Below are 17,893 nucleotides of genomic sequence, written 5' to 3' on the forward strand. Positions count from 1 at the left end.
AAACTTTTGCTTTCTAGATTGCAGGAGTGGGTCCGGAATGCAAAAAATGATGTCATCATGCCCCCCAAAACAACCTCAAATTCAAGCATCAACACAAAGCGAGCAATCACACTTGAACAAATTCTCAAAACACACCCCGCAAAGCATGCTGGGAAGAGAGCCCCTCCCACTACAGACCTGGGCGGGCGGGGCTTCCACGCGGCCGAGGCTCGAATTCGCCTGCTCAACCTTGGGCATCGTTGCCATAGCGATAAGAGAATGGAGATCGGAGGGGCGCGGAGAAAGTCAAAAAATAAAATGAAATGGATGATGGGAAAATATGTTTTGAGTTCATGAAGTGCACGAGCTAGCTCGGCCGCGAAGGCGTAAATAAGGCGTCGCTTGCGCTCCACTACAGCACAAAAATTCTACTTTGCTCATACCTTTACAGTGCAATTCCAATTTGTACGGGGAACAACGACATGACAAGTGCAATTAATCTCATTTGGGCTTTGATTTGTCGCGGTGCACAGCGAAGCGCTCGGCGCTGGGCTCGGTCACCCCTCCAAAGGTCGTGAGGCAAAAAGGTTGTTACAATATAATTTGCTGTGTGTTGCCTTCTTAAAATACTTAAGTATACTAAATCTGTCACTATTAACTATTAGATTTTTTTGTTTTATACATGAATGTTTTAACATTAAAAATAAATTTCCACGCGCGTGCTTAAAATGTGGCTTTTTTGGGGGTAATCGTATAAAAATGGCAAAATACTTGACTTAATATGAACATTTCTAAATTCTTCACTTATTTTGAATTCAATGAATGAATGCTTGCAATTTTATAATATATACCTACTTTTCAAAAATATTTTCCTACAAAATGAAAAATCATAATTCAAACAAGACCATATAATACGTTCGAGAATGCAGTTAATGTTACATATTTAGAATATTACTCGAGAATAGGGGTGTCAAACTCATTTTTGTTGCGGGCGACATTCTAGTTACGGTTTCCCTGAGAGGGCCATTATGACTGTGAATTTTGTAAAACCGTATAAATGTTTAATCACCTCCACATATTACATATTGAGTGCACAACAAATTGGTGGATAACTAGTTTTGAAATTATAAGTCAACAATAATGGTTAGTCCAGCCATTGTTTACGTGAATTTAATCGGTACATAATGAGATAATGCTTGCAATATCTCGATGTAATGATGGATTAACATATGACAATTTTACATTTTGGTTGAGACTTGAGCAAGCATCATGGAAAAGTTGACAAGCTTGATTTGCTCTCGCGGGCCACATAAAATGATATGGCGGGCCAGATCTGGCCCCCGCACCTCGGGTTTGACACCTGTGCTCTAGAATGTATGACAGCCTCGGTGATGTACTGAAGCGTTCGTTTTTCATGGATATTTTGTTTGACATAATATGTCAGCTTTACAGATGCTGCCTTCGCTCTGCAGGAGGTGTGGCCGCTATTGGCCAATCATTTTTTTGTTTAAATACATCAGAGATCCAAGTAATGTTTTTTGGTTTTGTTTTTAGAATAATTGGATGTGCTGCTTCCAAATCAGGCTTGCCTTTGTTTTGTTTTTTTAACTCTCATACAGCAGGTTTTCATTTGTCTACTACTATTATTAATAATAATATAACATTAATATAATATGAAATATAGTCATATATTTTGTAAATATTTATGAATGAAGGATTAGGTTCAGCGACAGGTGGATTTTCTTTCTGAAACGTCATCGTCGCGAATTACCACGGGTGGTCAAATCCGCATTGGGCAAAGTTTTACAGGTCCAATTTAAAAAGAAAAAACAATGAAAACTCTCGTGGACCTGATGTGTTATAAAAATGTCAAAACATTGAGGGGACACATCAATGCACCCCCGATCCAAATTTCGTATTTGAGCACGACTAACTAATGAGCGCCGCAAAAGTTACAATCCTTTGCTTCGGCATCTACTGTTACTCTCCTTTACTATTCTAGCCTACTGTAATCATAACATCCTTATCATTTTAAATCCCCTACATTTTCTATGGAGCATTATCAACTTCAAAGTGAGCTTGACGGTAAGAGAAAATAAAGGGAAAAGCAGAAAAAAATGATAGCTCAGCAGGTGCAAAAGAATAGAACGAAACAAAACGGGTATGCCAACGGGTATGCGAGCGTCTATGCGGCGGGATCGCACATCTCCTGCGTCCTCGTGTGGCGCCTGACGCAAGGGGGGGTGTCCGAGGGGAAGAGGTCGCCCCGCTTGTGGGGACGCTCCTGGCCCGGGACCCTCTGGCGGCTGGAGACCAGCCTTTCCAGGTAGCACAGCGTCAGGCCGAGAGGAGCGGCCAAAATCAAAGCCAGGACAAGGGAGCGGCTGGCCGTGAACATAACGGCCAGAAGGAAGGCCACCAAGAGGCAAGGCAGCAGGAGCGGGGAGGGTTTGGAGAGGCAACTGCGGATCGATCTACCGACGGGGCGGGAGGCGAGCGCTGCGGGTGGAGGTGGAAGGTTGCTACCGGTCGTGAGCGAAAGGGGTGGAAGGTGAGGGAAGGAAACGAGAGGCAAACAAGGCTGCATGCTGGAAAATCTCGCCTGTAGCTGAATCAACTTGGAGGTTATCGTGTCTTTGAATTGACGAAGTCTTGACACAGCGGCCACACTTCGGGCCCTTGTGATGATAAAAATCTTCACTCTGTGAGCCGACTTGCAAACTAACGCAACCAGCCTCCCTGTGGCAGCCCAAACGGCAAACGGCTTCCTCTTTTCCAACACGGAACGGAAGCTAAGCACGAGAAAAACGTATCGCGCCACGTCTCTCAGCGAACGCCACCTGCCGCGTCCCTCAGCGCCGCCGCTTTCGCCCTCCGAGTCCGCAATGTCCGAGGCCCGCGACTGAGGGCGCGTCGCGGCTGGCGACGAGGGAGGCGTCTGTTTGTACGCGAGCGCTTCCGCGTCAGGGGCGGCGCTTAAGGCGGCCGCCTCGTGGTGCCCGTCGGCGGCGAGGTCGCCGTCCTCGGAGATGTCGGACAGGCCGCGCTCCAGCTCGGAGATGGAGTCGAGCGACGGCGGGATGGAGGAGAGAGAAGATAACGAAGAGAAAGAAAGAGGGAACATGAAGATGGACTGATGGAGGAGAGGCGCATGTGACGCGTGGGAGTAAAAAGTCAAAATGTGTCCAAAATAAGCATGCAAGAGTGATGAAAAGAGTGAGTGGAGGGGAAAAAAACAGACAGGGAGCAAGGGGGGAGGAAGAGACAACATTAGTGAACAACAACAGCACAAAAAGAAGGTTAAACATGAGCACAGCAGGGTAGATCAGTGCACAGTGCAGCAGTGGCCGGGTTTCCTTCCAAATATGCAAATGAGGGAGCACCCACCATATGAATTTGCAAGCGGGCATAGTATGGTGCGACTTTGAAATTGCTTCGATACAAACAGTTGCGTCTCTAGAGTGCCTGCCCGCTCGTCTCGTGTGAAATTCCACAATCAAGTCGACATTTTGACAGCTGCCCGTTTCTGAAAACGTGTCTGTGAATTTCATGATTTGCCAAAGTGGCAATTTTTGTGAGCAGAGCCAGAGTCTGCTGTAAAATGAATTCATCAAATATAATTTTTTTATTGGTCTACTTTTCACCGCCAGTGTTCAATATTCCTGAGAGGATACTCAATTTAAACTAACTCATTCACTCCCAAAGACGTTTTTAAACGTCTTTTCAGACTTGGTCCAGAATCGGCTGGTACTGAATGAGTTAATATCAGCTGCATAAAAATATGTTTTACTTTATGATGACCACATTTTAGTTTCACATCTACCGGTGAATATTGCTTAAAAAGACAGGATGCAATTTTCTTTTAAAAAAATATAATAAAATAAATAAATAAAAGAAATACTGAACCTATAAAACTGCGCTGTTGCAGTGAAAAATTTGGGTGGACTTAATTTTGTGCTAGTGCACCCAAAAAAAAACAACAAAAAAACAGCTGGGTGCATCAGAGGAACTGGCGCAAAACTTTAGTCTCCCCTTCTTCTTTAAACGCTTACGAGGCTTACTTTGTGGGCAACTGGAGCTAAAAGTTTGGAATCAAAAGGTGCATCTCAGTCCATGGATGGAAACCCGACTTCTGTCAAAAGGAGGCAAAGACTGAAGGAAAACTGAAGTTAGACGTCAACTGCTGGAAAGAGTGCTGAGTGTCAAGGTTTGGAGGGGGGAGGGAACCGTAAAAGTGAAAAAGGGGGAAGTGGGTGGTTAAATAGAAGACATGCACAACCAATATGGACCACGGATTTACTGTGAACTACAAATGCCCCCCCCCCCCCCAAAAAAACGTCCATTACTAATACGGACAATGTATGGCAACCATTGGGTTATTAGGCCATTTGTCTCACTCAAAAGCTCACATCCACACAGTCCACCTAATAGAGAATACAACCAAGCAGCAAAATAAAAGAATCGAACCGACTGTGTGGCAAAGTAGACCCCGGCGACAACAATAACGCACATCCCATTGTGTTTCTTCCCGATGAACCTGCTGCGAAAAAAGAAGGGCAAACACACCTTGGAGTCAGAGTGGAGCTCCAGGTGGGGTTCGTGTCCGTTCTCAGTGGTGGAGGCCTCTGTGATGCTGATCATTGGGGCTGAGGAGACAAAACAAGCAGGAGAGTCATACAAATGGTGGCGCGTAAGCATCTTTGTGGGCGGGCACTGAGGAGACATACAACACAGTCAGGTTTCCTAAGCGGTTGGATTGATCAAAAGTGAAACGGGTGTTCGTAGGCACTTTGTTATGTTCTCTGACTGTACACTAGGTGGCCGCCTTGCTATGAAAATACTGTGGGGATGAAAAAGGCGACACTCTGGGCTTTTTATTTTTGCCTTCCAATACCACATATTTAACACAGTTAGGAACGGACGAAACCCCATTTATATCTTTTTTTTTTTTTATCTCATCCGCGTACCAATTGAAAGCAGTTACGTATGATACATTTACACAAGCATGTTTTGCTCCAAATATATGACTGTCATGCTTCGGTACAGAAGGAAGTGTGCAACCCACAAAAGGCAAGTGCGTCCACATTCATTTACATTCCTGGACACATGCATGGCAGACTGATTGAACACTCTAAATCGTCCCTAGGTGTGAGTGCGAGCGTGGACGGTTGTTCGTCTCTGTGTGCCCTGCGATTGGCTGGCAACCGTTCAGGGTGTCCCCCGCCAACTGCCGGCTGGGATGGGCTCCAGCACCCCCCCACGACCATTGTGAGGATAAAGCGGATCGGAAAATGAATGAATAAATAACACTCCGCTAGCCCTTTGGCTAACTATTGTGCAAATAACCATACAAGTAACCTACTGAGATGCACTAGTAACACCAACAGGCCTATCCAATAGGCATGTGTCAATTTCCTACCCATCTACATTAATGGCCATACACCATTGGGGAGAAAAAGTGTGACTGAACAGCATACTAGTACAAGGTCCATGTACTTGGAATTTGGCACTCAAATGTTTGCTTTCCACGCAGTTGTCATGACCCTCAGTTGTTGATGTGAGTGTAGTGGAAAAGCTCGTCCAGCTGAGGGCGATGTCACATGTGGCTTGGAAGAGCGACAAGTGTGCCCAAACTGTCAAGCCACACATTAAAAAAAAAATAAAATAAAAAACAGGTGTGTGATACTTTCCTAAGATAACTGTAACATTGTGGTGAGGTTTTTCCGACCAAGTAATACCTTGGCTGTGCAACCTTTGAAACAAAGAGGAATTTGGTACGGTACACTCGACGCGACATTCATTTCCCCGTCGGGGCCCTCAGAACATTCTGCCTTTTCATCTCCGTCTCTGCATGGCAGGAAGCAGCTGCAGCTATTTCCCGTATCTGGTCAGACGGCGAAAAATGTACTCCTGAACACAACCCAGCCTGGATGTCTGCTGTCGGTGTGGGAGTGTTACCTCCGTCTAAACTGCGGCTGATGCGTTTCGACGACGTGCGCTCGAAAGCGGGAGCAGGCCGATCTATGAGGGTGCTGGCCAGGCGGGTTTGGGTCTGCGTGCGTCCGCTGTAACGGAATTTGGAGCCCAGAGTCAAAAAGCGCGGAGTGGAGGGCGGCTCTGGGGCGTTCAGCCTGGAAAATAAAAGGGAGGATCATGGAATTGTCGCTCTTGACATTTGCAGAGAGGGTTTTATTGTTGGGGTACCCCCCCCCCCCCATACCTGAAGAAGCTGTGGTTCTCGACACAGACTTTCCACAGCCGTTTGGCGGAGCGATGATTTTGGAGTTTGAATCCCACGGTGCTCTCAAATTGCTCCGTCTGTCGGAAATAACAAAACACATGAAAAATGGGGTCAACAAGTGCACAGCGTAATTGTGTTACTATATTAGAGTGAACGCGGGTGCCGTAGCATCGCTTTTGTTTTGAGCTCAGCACAGCTTCTGAGTGGATGATAAAGATTAGGGGCTGAATCTTGGCTTGTCACATCGATGATGAGAGAGAGAAATGCCAACTTGTTAGAAGTTGCACCTCAATACAAATGGAGTACTTATATGTGTTGAATAAACACATATGTGTCGCAAGACCGCGAAATGCAGTTCAGGGACTTTCAACTCGACCCATGCGGTGAATCAGCGCTGCTCGCAGCACCTCACGTACCTCTCCAGGTCTGATCTTGATGTAGAAGTTGTTCCTCTTGTAGGAAATCTTGAGGATCTTGGGCCAAGCAAAGCGATTTATCCGCAGCCGGTCCTTGAAGACCAAGAGTCCGTTGGCGCACACTCCTAGCATGATGTCCACGCCCTCAGAATCCTGCAATGGGACACATTCAAATCACTGTAGACATAATGACACCTCGAGTGCATGCACTTGCGGCGAACAACAAGGTGCTCGTGTCACAATTGCACCATATACCGTATTGGCCCGAATATAAGACGGTGTTTTTTGCATTGAAATAAGACTGAAAAGTGGGGGTTGTTTTATATTCGGGGTCTAGACCCATTCACCACGCTAGATGGCGCCAGATATCATTGAAGCGAATGCTGAACTTGACTCCCCAGGCCAAAGTGAACCCCTGTGACGAAGATGAAAAATAAAAATAGCGGTAGCACGAAGAAGAAAAATTAAAAAAATAGCGGTAAGAAAGAAAAGAAAAAAATAATAGAAAAGATCCTTTATCTTTTCTATTATTAAATTAAAATGAAGAAACGTAGCGACAATCTGGAGAAAAGTGGGTCGAAGATCGGCCAGCTTAACCGGCAGCTGAGGAGAAGTTATGGTGCAAACTTCAAGATGCTTTTTCTCTCAAACATATTGTTTCAATCATTTGTTTCAGATGTACTGTAATTATTTTCTGTATAAATTTTTTTTGGTATTTAAAAAGTATTTTTTTCAAACTTGTGTCATGAAAAAGAGGGGGTCGTCTTATAATCCGGGAGGTCTTATATTCAGGCCAATACGGTAATTGCTAATATGAACAAATGTGCTCAAGTTCTGACATTAAAAAAAAAAAAATTAAATAAAAGTCAATGTACAGTTCCCGGTGTATGTACGCTAAACGTAATTTTATTTGCTGCTGTCTCAAAACAAACTTAATTAGTCAATGGCAACGTGGTTGGCTGGCAGGCGAACTCGGTGCAAAGCTTTTAAGTCCGAGTCCATCTGGCAATGGTCAGTGGGGTATTGACTTAACACAGGGGGGGTAGGGGTAACCTGTTGCTAATGGGGGTTGCAATAAGTACATAATGGACACACACACGGGTCACACAAACTTGCCAAAGCTCATCGATCCCTCGCTTTGACGACAGAGTCATTTCTCTATCTGTGACCATAGCAACACAATGTCTGCTGTTTTCAAATATTGACGCAAAAAAAATAAAAATGAAATGCCCCAATCCATGCTGCTCATGGGAGCATGCCCTTTTTATTCAAAGAACCACCGTCTCTTTCGCTCTTTCAAGGGTTCATCCGAGCGGCTTGCCCTCCATCTCACATCCTCTCCTTTTCTATTTTAAGCCTGCCATCTCCCTCTCTCACAAATACTTTCCTCCTCGGTTTTCCGGCACGGACAAATATCATCACGACACACATGGGAACGTGCCGTCTGATGCCCCCGCTAGCTCAGCGAGGGAAGTGGGCTTTTCCCATGGCCTTCTCGTAAGTGTTTGCACAGCTGAGACATGCACATCAATGAAGAAAATTGCAGGGGTGTGGGGGAGGAGGGGGTCGTTTTACCTTAGCATGGTGCAAGTCCACCCCGTACATGGACAACTTCTTGGCGTTTTCTAGAAACTGTGTGTCGGCCTGTGCTGGTGTCATTCCCCTGAAGGTCAGAGAAATTTAGCAGTCCGTAACCGCCCCTGTGTATCAAACTTGATTTTCAACAATGGCTCTTACTTGTGGGACTTGTGTAACTCCAACATCTTCTCTTCCATCTCTTTGCTCTGATTGGGGGCAAAACTCAGCTGGCTGATGTAATCCAGAGGCCGAGGCTGCTCAGGTTCGTAGTCACCAAACTCCGCCTGTGGAATCAAACACAAAGACCGTAGACCGGTTGACCAGCTGGTCGCTCACAGCAACAACAACATTAAGGCTGGATTTACACTGCAGGAGCAATTGCCCAATTTTCATTTGATGCTAATATCCTTTTTTTTTGTCTCCAATGAACTGATTCTATATCATAGTTCATCGTTTTAATGGTTTTGACTGTAGTTATACTTTAGCCTTGAAAGGCGCTTATAAATAAAATGTATTATTATTATTATTATTATCCATTTACTGATCTGCTTCATCCTCACAAGGGTCACGGGGCGTGGTGGAGCCCATGCCAGCTGTCTTCGGGCAGTAGGTGGGGGGCACCCTGAACTGGTTGCCAGCCAATCACAGGGCACACAGAGATCAACAACCACCAGCGCTCACAACTAGGGACAATTTAGAGTGCTCCAGTAACCTGTTCCGCGTGTTTTTGGAATGTGGGAGGAAACTGCAGTACCCGGGAAAAAACCTACGCAGGCACAGGGAGAACATGCAAACTCCACAGAAGAAGGCTGGAAGCAGAACGAGACCCTGCACCTCTGCACTGTGAAGCCGACACGGTAACCACTTGACCACCAGGCCGCTTATTATATATATATTATATATTATCTTATATATATATTGCGCGTCGTCCCGCACGCGGTCTGTCCTTCCGTCTGTCCCTTTTCAAAACGTACCTACTTCACCGCGCCGCTGCGCGCCGCCACTGCGCCGCTCAGGCAGTGGCTCACTACGATCGCGCGGGCATCTTAGCGAAAAAATGTTGTCTACCCACAAGCATTGCAATGAAATTGTTAGTTATTTAGTAGAGCTAAACATCTCTTTATTTTCGCGATAAGCAATGAAGATGAACAAAAAGTTGAACCAAGCAACAACACTTTTGTGGGCCGAAGGCCCACCTTACCAGCCTTCCGCAGGAACTAGCTGATGAGTCGCCCGGAGGGCGGCGAACCACCACCTTACCAGCCTTCCGCAGAAACTAGCTGATGAGCCGCCCGGAGGGCGGCGAACCAGCTAGTTATATATATATACTGTATACTCATTCAGTACCAGCCAATTATGGACCAAGTCTGAAAAGACGTTTATAAACGTCTTTGGGAGTGAATGAGTTCATATATATTTACAGTGAAGGTTTTTTTAAATATATGTATTTATTGGTCAAATTTATGCTGCTCTGATGCAGGTCCCACTTGTGCCATTTGAGAATAAAACATTGGAAATGTGTCATTCCATCTGCACCGTACATCTACTTCGACTTTACCTGCAGTGTGTACGAGCCCAGGAGAGCGTGAGTGACAAACGAGCAAGGCAGGCGACCGGATGCCACGTCTTCGCGGAGCTGCAGACACAACAGGTACCTTGACAAGAGAAACACAGTGAGTTAGTGGAGGGGGCGAGGGGGGCTGTGTCCGCCGGAAGGAGGATTAAATGCCGGTTTGCTTTGTTTGTATGATTTTCGCAGTATGACGATTGGTCGGGGTAACCTCGCTGCTAATCCTCCACAGGGCAGTGGCGAAAAGTCAGTTGCGTAACGTTCTCTAAACTTGCGGACAGTGAATTGTTGTTGTGGATGCTGGCTAGCCTTAAGCGGAGGAATTCATTATCCAAATGGAGGTTTGCGAGTGAGTGACAGAATTCAAACACCGCAGGAGGAGTCATCGGCGGGAAGCCGGTCCTGGATCCTGGTTACGAGGGGAAAGTCTTTCAAAAAAGGCAATAAAGCGGCAAGGGGGACATTTGCTGACATGGACGCTTAAGTGGCAGTCAACCACTTGCTCGAGTTCTCTTCAGTGGGCAAACACAGTGCTGGCTTTAAACTGCTTTAAGGCCTGGAAAAATGCAGCGTAAAGTTCCCGTTAAGTGAATTCAGAGATTTGTTTGAAGATCATTGCTATAAACAGGGAATGATTTGCAAACTATGAAGAACTCAGCTGTGGAGATATAGTGTAAAGCTGTTGTTCATGATTTATGTTTTCCAGAATTTTGAAGCGTGGCTAAAACAGGCTAGGGACACACCTTAGCCCTCCCTCACGATAAAACAATTTGAGCAAACTTAGCTATACCCACACCCCGAAAACAACTTTCGGATAGTCCAGTGGCATAGCCTCATTAGAACGCCTCATTGTTGCCTGTGAGTGTGCGCATATCACAGAGAGAGAAACGTGAACAAGCGAAAATTGGACGGGGCGGCGCGGAGCGTGATGGGTAGAGTCCACCCTGACAGCCAGCTTGTGACTTGAGCTTTAGTGCGCCTAAACGTAGGCTGTGAGTGTGCGCTGGTCAGTGTAAACCCCGGACCGTTTTGTTTACAGGAATGCAGACGTCCGATCCATTTTCACGCAGCGTTCATGTTGAGTCTTCACCTTGTGATGTCTTCGGTGAGCAGCGAGGGATCAGGTGGGTAGAACTTGACGTTGAATGCAAACTGCCAGTTGTTACCTAAAGGACAGATGTGAAAGAGTAGAACAGAGGAAAAAAAACGGGGGGCCATTTGTGGAAATGTGAGATTTCGATGTGATCGGGGTCATCTGCGGGCTCCATCCATCTCGCCTCCTACCATCTGTGTGGGTGTGTGACTCGGACACGGGAGAGCGAGGCGGCAAAGAGCAGCTTTTAGATGGCGCTAAGCCGCCGGCATCTCTCACGCAAGCATCAACGCAAACACATAAACACAAATGAAATGCACTGTATTGTATAACGCTCTGCTGGCTTCATCCAATACCAACGTGTAATCGTCAAAAAAGGCACAATTGCTGAAAAACATTTGCTTTCATTCTGTGTTTATGAACTATTTTCCCAATACGGACGAAGTTTTGGGTCAATAAAGCCCGTTTTGACATTTGCCGCTCGCTATGCTAATTTTTCAATGCATTTGAAAAAAAAGAATTGCAGTTTCCAAAATAATTCAAGGACATATAAAACCTCCGGATTTCGACGGCAGAGTGTTAACTGACTGTAATTAAATGCGCGACTGTGTCAAACTTTCCATTTTTGCGCCGCTGAGTTTTAAACACGGACGCACCCACACATGGCAACATCTGAAACTACACTCGGTGAACCAAAATGGCATGTTTTCTTTTTATTTTAAGTCTGTAAAGTCTATTCTCTTCAAATAAAAAGTGAGAACTTACTGCGGATTTGTCTCTTGATTTCCTTGGTGGGGTCCAACCAGCACTGCGGGCAGAGACAAAAATGTCTGAGACACTTGGAAGTTACACACTGGGCCTAATAGAGACAAATGTGCGCCAAAACGAACGCAAAGTTGCTTGCTTGTGCAAACTGCTGCTTTGCTACTTCTACAGGATTTGAGATTTTAATCAATCGGGCCCACCGCGTGGACACTTTGGCGCGTATTTGTGTGTGCACGGCAAGAGGGAAAGCACCTTCTGTTCGTGGTGGTCCATGTACGTCAGACCAAAATAGTCCTTCTCCAGCAGATTGAGGTGCTCGCACACCCTGAAGAACAGGAATAGACCCTTGGCTCGTTTCTGTAGTAAGAGAGAAGGCAAAAGATAGAGTAAAGACTGAAAAGAAAAACACCTATTTACAAATTTAAAAAATAGTGGGTGACGATGGACTAATTTAATCGCACCCAAAAGAAGAAATCAAAACCAAATGAACGTCCACACAAAGTCACACTACCGTAGACCCTTTCAGTTGATATTTTGTCAAGTCAAGTCAAGTCAACAGTATTTATAGAGCACTTTCAAACAGCCATCGCTGCATACAAAGTGCTGTACATGGAGCGATTTAACATACACAATAAACAGTAAGACGAATCGGTAATAAAGGCGGAAGAAAGCACCAAGCAGTAAAATCAAGAACAAATCTAAGTCATGCTGAGTCGAACGCCAAAGAATACAAGTGAGTTTTCTTTTTTTGTTAATACAGTCATATTGTTTTGTGTTTTTTTGTTATTGTAAAGTGTCCTTGGGTGTCTTGAAAGGCGCTTATAAATAAAATGTATTATTATTATTATTATTATTATACCTCGTTTTTCGACCATAATCCGTTCCAGAAGGCTGTTTGAAAACCGATTTGTTCAAAAACCGAAACTACGCTCTTTAAAAAAAAAAAATCTTTATTGAACACGTCTGTTCACCATGGAACGCTAAACGAGGAAGCGTCACTTCCTCGTGTCAGGAAGGCGAGAGGAGTCAAGTGCGGCATTCAAGTGCGCTCGGTTTGTTCGAGAACCGAAATTCGGTCGTCATCCTAGGCATTAAAAAAAAAAAAAATTGAAATTCTTGGTCGAAAACCGTTTCGGTTGAGAACGGAGACGTTCGAAAACCGAGGTTTGACTGTATCTGGAAATCTGTTGTACTCCCCCCCAAAAAAATCAATATAAGGAAAAAAATGACGATAGATTTACCCTCATTATATCGACAACATTTAAGACAGGCGTGTTACACTCATTTTTGTCGCGGGCCACATGATAATTACCGTTGGAGGGCTGTGATGACTGAAACTCTATAAAGAAGTAAAGAATAACGTTTTATTCAATTATTGCTAAATAACTGTCATGATGGATTTAGTGAGAAGAAAATGCTTCCAATATGTCGCTGATTTATTACATCTGAAAATGTGAAATTTTGGTCCAGATTTTAGCAACCTCATGGAAGTTGTCATCTTTGATTTGCTTTCCCAGGGCCACTTAAAATGATGTGGCGGGCCACATCTGGCCCCCCGGGCCTTGAGTTTGACACATTTAAGAAGATGGGACATGTTTTGGTATGTGGCGCTTGACTTCCTGTCCGAGCGTCTGCATCAATGCAGCTCTGTCTCCTCAATATGCGCTCCGGGTCGCATTCCATCGAGTGGATCATAAAATCCTCCACACTGAGCAATGACAATGACATTTAGTCACACACACACACACACGCACACACATGCGTACACGCAACGGGCTACAGTGACCTTTACACAGGCAGAAGGTCAGACAGAAAGCAAGCGGGTGAAAAAAAAATGTGTGCGTGTTGACTTGAGGGCTGCATTCCGGAGAGTGAGACTTTCGAGACGGGCGGCGAGGCGTGCGGAAAGTGGAAGCAATCGGGAATTAAAGTTGCCATTTCTCTTTTGCTTCCAACAAGAAAACATCTTCGGTACGTTCTTCCATTCGGTGGAGCGAACGCATCGTATCTTCAGGTGGGACGACTGACGGCTTCCCAAACAACGATGTGAGGCCGCTGCTGTACAACATTTGTCGTTTCCTCTCTGGAATGCGTTGTGCATCTTTCTGCCTCTGCCAGCCTGGCCATGCCATTGGGTATGTGCGTGTGAGTGTGTGTGTGTGTTTAGGACAATAGCAGTTGTTGCAGTCTCAGCGTTATCTGTTGCAGGACAAACAGCCTTGTGTTCAAACGACACTGGCGCACTGGAAAGCATTTTTTTGGGATATTATTCAAATCTTTGTCTGTCTTATTTCATTGGGGCTATTTGGCTCCTGTTTGTGATTAGCATTACAAAGCGCATGTCCAACCTGACGTCATAAGAATGTACCGTCTGTGCTTCGTAGTAAGCCGCAGATGTAGGTAACTAATCTAGCGGGGGGGGGGTTCCCCCCTTGCGTCCCCCTCACATAATCTGCTAAATGTGCGAGTTTGTGTCTGCGTCCATGAGTGTGTAAGCGGGTGCTTCGCACAGCCCACGCGGCAGCAATCAAACTCCAGCTTTAGTCTGGATTTATCTCGCCGACCCCACCCAAACAACGAGAGTGGCTCAAAGAAGCGAGGCAGAACGTTTTGGAGACCCTTCACATGCACTTGTGCACCCACACACGCACCGGATCCTATTCTCGATTGCATCATTAGCGGAGGGACACTCACGTATGACCGACAGAAGAAAACAATCTCACCTCCACCTCGCAGGTGAAGTCCGAGCCGTCCAGGAGGGTAACGTGACACACCACCAGCTTCATCCTGCTCTTCCTCACCAAACGAAGCGGCGACTGGAAAATGGAGGTCTGGCCCTCGGTTCCCTCCGCTCGCTCCTTCACCTCCGCCTCCTGAGGCTGCTCCTCTTGGGCTCCGCCCTCACCTGCAACTTTGACGCCCTCTGCGCTTTTCTCCTCGACTTTCGTTTCCAAGGCAGGCTGGAAAACAAAAAGATGGTTGAAAGACCCTCTGCGGCTCTTTCTTCTTGTGTGCGCTTCTGGAAAAGTGCAGGGTGGGCGGCTCTTTTTGGCTCGCCGACTGAGGAGCTGATGTCACTGGGTGGGCCTGGGTGGCTCATTGTGACGACTGGACGGAACAGTGAGCAAGAGGGTGGGCTGAGCGGCAAATATGCGCAGAGGAGTTCTAAGACTGATTTGACATCAGTGACAAAAAAAATAAAAAAGGTTCCCCATGCCTGGTTTGTGGTAAAAAAAAACCTCTGCAAAACAAAATTGCTGGCTGACTGTTATGACACCTTCCCCTCTCGTTTGCTCACCAGTGGTTTAGCTTGTGGTTTTTTTACGGCGTGGGATGCTGCAAACTGCGGGCCTCGCGCGGCAATAATTACCAGCACTTAAACCCACAGACATGCTTTTTTTTCTCTTTTCTTTTACATTCTAAAGATCATCGGCAATAATCGCCAACCCGTTAAATTGACTGTAAACTTTTCAATATGGCCCATCAGTCAAACTGAACAGCCAACAAACTCAACAAACGTCGTTCTCCATTGTGCAAACATTGCATGAAACGGTTTATCACCTTTTCACTTTTCCTGACTATGTTGGAGGAACGCCATTTTAGGCAAGAGAGAGGAAGCGGAACAGACTTGCATCCAAACCACGCACTCTGTAAACAAACCCGATCGTGGCACAGCCTCTGCGTCGCGGCCATCGAGACTTGTGACAGGCTTCAGGCAGTACATCTCCACCCCAAGAGTATTTTAATGATTTATTTGACCTCTAGAAGTAGACATACAAGATATCATTATTGCAAAAAGCCCACTTAATACGTCAGAAAAGCGACTTTACTTGTATTTTAGGGACTATAGATCACACTTATTTTGATAATTTGGTTGGTCAGGCACCTTATACAAAAAATCTCTACCTCATCGTTTTGACTTTCTTTTGGGAGTTGGCAGCTTTTGGTTTATTACCAGTGGTGGCCAGAAGGTGGTGGTATTTGTCAATTGACAAAAAGAAAGTAGAAAAAGAAGCAGAAGAAGAAATATGTGGTAGTGCACTTTCGATCTTCAGGCGGCATAATGCAGCACGGTTCCCGGAGAGTTAGAAAAGATGCGGAATTCTACAACAATTCTCAGACTGAGTTCTTCGCAAGTTATTTTCAACATTTTAAATGGGTTAATAATGCGCGAAAATCCATCCGTCCATTTTCTGAGGCGCTCATCCTCACAAGGGTCGCAGGGAGGTGCTGGAGGCTATCCCAGCCATTCTCGGGCAGTAGTCGGGGGACACCCTGAACTGGTTGCCAGCCAATCGCAGGGCGCACACAGACGAACAACCATCCACACTCACACCTAGGGGCAGTTTTGAGTGTTCAGTGAGCCTCACAGGAAGGCCGGAGCCGGGATCGAATCCACGACCTCTGCACTGTGAGGTCGACGCGCGAACCACTAGACTACCGGGCCGTCCAACAACAGTATTGATTTTGAAAAAATATGAACGTGTCCATATTTAGACATAAGCGCCATGCATGCCATCAAGTTACCTCTGTGTCTGCGCTGGCGTTGGAATGGTACTCGGCTTCCTTTTCTTCTACTTGCTCCTGGACCGGACTACTGAGCGCCTCGTTCTCTTCCACTTCCTCTGGGTGCCCATTCACTTCTGGGACCTCCTCCTTGTTGCTTGCCTCCTCTGGAGACGGCACCTCCTTGGTCGGGGAGGTCTGGACAAACCATGGCGTTTATTTGGAAGCTCCAAACAGCAGGGCTGGGTAATCGTATGACGGGAGCAATCCGTGTGGATGTACCTGGCTTTGAGATTTCTGCTTCTTAAACCATGTGGGAAGGTAGCGCGATATCCCCTTGCCCTCTTTCTCCTTCTGCCTCTCCGCCTCTCCCTCGGTGGCGGCCACTTCCTGACTCTCGCTGGTGTCCTTCTCCGATTGGCTGAGCCGGGCGGCTGATTTCTCCGCCTTCTCCTTCACCTCTGTCTCCGAGCCTGCCTCTGTTGTCATGGCGACACGTCACGACCTGCCCGGGAGCAGAATTGGGTGATGAGGATAGATGATGTAATAATGTTGAACATAAAGTCATCATGCTGATAATTAAATAGATACAATGAATTTGTAGACGCAGCATATATGTGGCATGCGTATCCCTTTTATTGACAGTATGCTTTCGCGACTCGACGATCATTATATTCGTCAATAGCATACAGCTGTATTGAGATTTCATTGAAAAAATATATATATTTATAAGTATGCAGTTCATTCCACCATATTGTCAAGAAGAAGAAAAAAACATCTCAGTGATATAGTTAGTAGTCCACAGCACAGAGTAGTTTTAAGGTATCAGCATGCATTTTTTACTGCGCCCCTTCTCAGATTTGAATTAGCAGAAAATCATCTTTTATAAATGAGCCCCCCCCATTGCAGCCGAATGCTTTCAGGCCTGTTCGTCTCTTTTCACTGAGTCACGAAGGCAGTCAAGTAACATGGGGAGAAAATACAGTCAGAAACATTTGGCTTTGGAAAGAACTCAACCCTTGGCTCACGTTACAACCACTTCCACGTTAAATGGGAATTGTTGCGGAAGCATAACACAGTAAATTCCTGAAAATGCAACTTGCTGTCCTCCACCCCACCCCTCAACCCCGCTGCTGTGGCTCACGCACCCACACTTATCAACCGAAATATCTCTGGCGGCGCTGTCGACAATCGACACATTTGGATAGTCCGTCCAACAAGTTCGCTGTTCTTAAAAGCTGTGTAAGAGGGCAAAGAAGGGCTAAATGTGAAGATAAGCAGACAGCGGCCGACAGTGAATGACTGCGCTTAGAGAGTAGGTAACACTATTAATGATGGCCACAGATTGAACCAGGACTGTATTTCCATTATTTCCCATCACAAGGCAGGGGCGGGGCGGAGGGTGGGGGGTGGGGGGTAATGGAACGTCACGGAACGGATTGTGTTTGACTTGCACTGCATGATTATGCGTGTGCGTGACCATGTGTACAAACAAACGGCTTCGGGCCGAGGATTAAAACGTGATTCATTTCCGATTAAGGCATTGTCATCGCCCAGTGTCCTTTCAAAGTGTTCTAAATCTTCAGTACTCTCCTTTGTCACCTTCCTGCCATCAATGTGAAGCAGTGGGGAGGACACGGGAATAAAAATAGAACAGGTCTCCTTACGCACGGTCAGCTCATGAAGGGAGGGGAAGATGGATGGATGGATGGATGGATGGAGAAGGGAGGCGCGTGTACAATAAA

The 17,893-nt window shown here is 46.0% G+C and overlaps 2 protein-coding genes across 14 annotated transcripts in view; one reads left to right on the forward strand and one right to left on the reverse strand.

Annotated features, from left to right (window-relative positions):
* tmem200a (transmembrane protein 200A) overlaps positions 1–17,893 on the forward strand; it is a 127,526-nt gene that overhangs the window by 35,302 nt on the left and 74,331 nt on the right. The window lies entirely within an intron of this gene.
* The window catches only part of epb41l2 (erythrocyte membrane protein band 4.1 like 2), a 38,454-nt gene that overhangs the window by 11,902 nt on the left and 8,659 nt on the right, over positions 1–17,893 (reverse strand). For 9 of the 13 annotated variants that reach the window (XM_052052720.1, XM_052052730.1, XM_052052722.1 and 6 more), the window contains exons 2-15: positions 16,431–16,653; positions 16,170–16,346; positions 14,366–14,602; positions 11,895–11,999; positions 11,643–11,685; positions 10,875–10,950; positions 9,773–9,869; positions 8,374–8,498; positions 8,212–8,299; positions 6,637–6,789; positions 6,200–6,297; positions 5,938–6,110; positions 4,546–4,625; positions 178–228 (exon numbers count right to left, since the gene is read on the reverse strand). In XM_052052720.1, coding sequence (XP_051908680.1) covers positions 178–228; positions 4,546–4,625; positions 5,938–6,110; positions 6,200–6,297; positions 6,637–6,789; positions 8,212–8,299; positions 8,374–8,498; positions 9,773–9,869; positions 10,875–10,950; positions 11,643–11,685; positions 11,895–11,999; positions 14,366–14,602; positions 16,170–16,346; positions 16,431–16,637 — 1,710 coding nt within the window. In that variant the 5' untranslated portion in view covers positions 16,638–16,653. Of the gene's footprint in view, positions 1–177; positions 229–429; positions 3,113–4,545; positions 4,626–5,937; positions 6,111–6,199; positions 6,298–6,636; positions 6,790–8,211; positions 8,300–8,373; positions 8,499–9,772; positions 9,870–10,874; positions 10,951–11,642; positions 11,686–11,894; positions 12,000–14,365; positions 14,603–16,169; positions 16,347–16,430; positions 16,654–17,893 lie in introns of those variants that run through there. The other 4 variants (XM_052052725.1, XM_052052719.1, XM_052052727.1 and 1 more) reach the window with 2 other exon arrangements.

This window comes from Hippocampus zosterae, chromosome 19 (genome assembly GCF_025434085.1).
Source record: "Hippocampus zosterae strain Florida chromosome 19, ASM2543408v3, whole genome shotgun sequence".
In the NCBI taxonomy this organism is placed as follows: domain Eukaryota; kingdom Metazoa; phylum Chordata; class Actinopteri; order Syngnathiformes; family Syngnathidae; genus Hippocampus; species Hippocampus zosterae.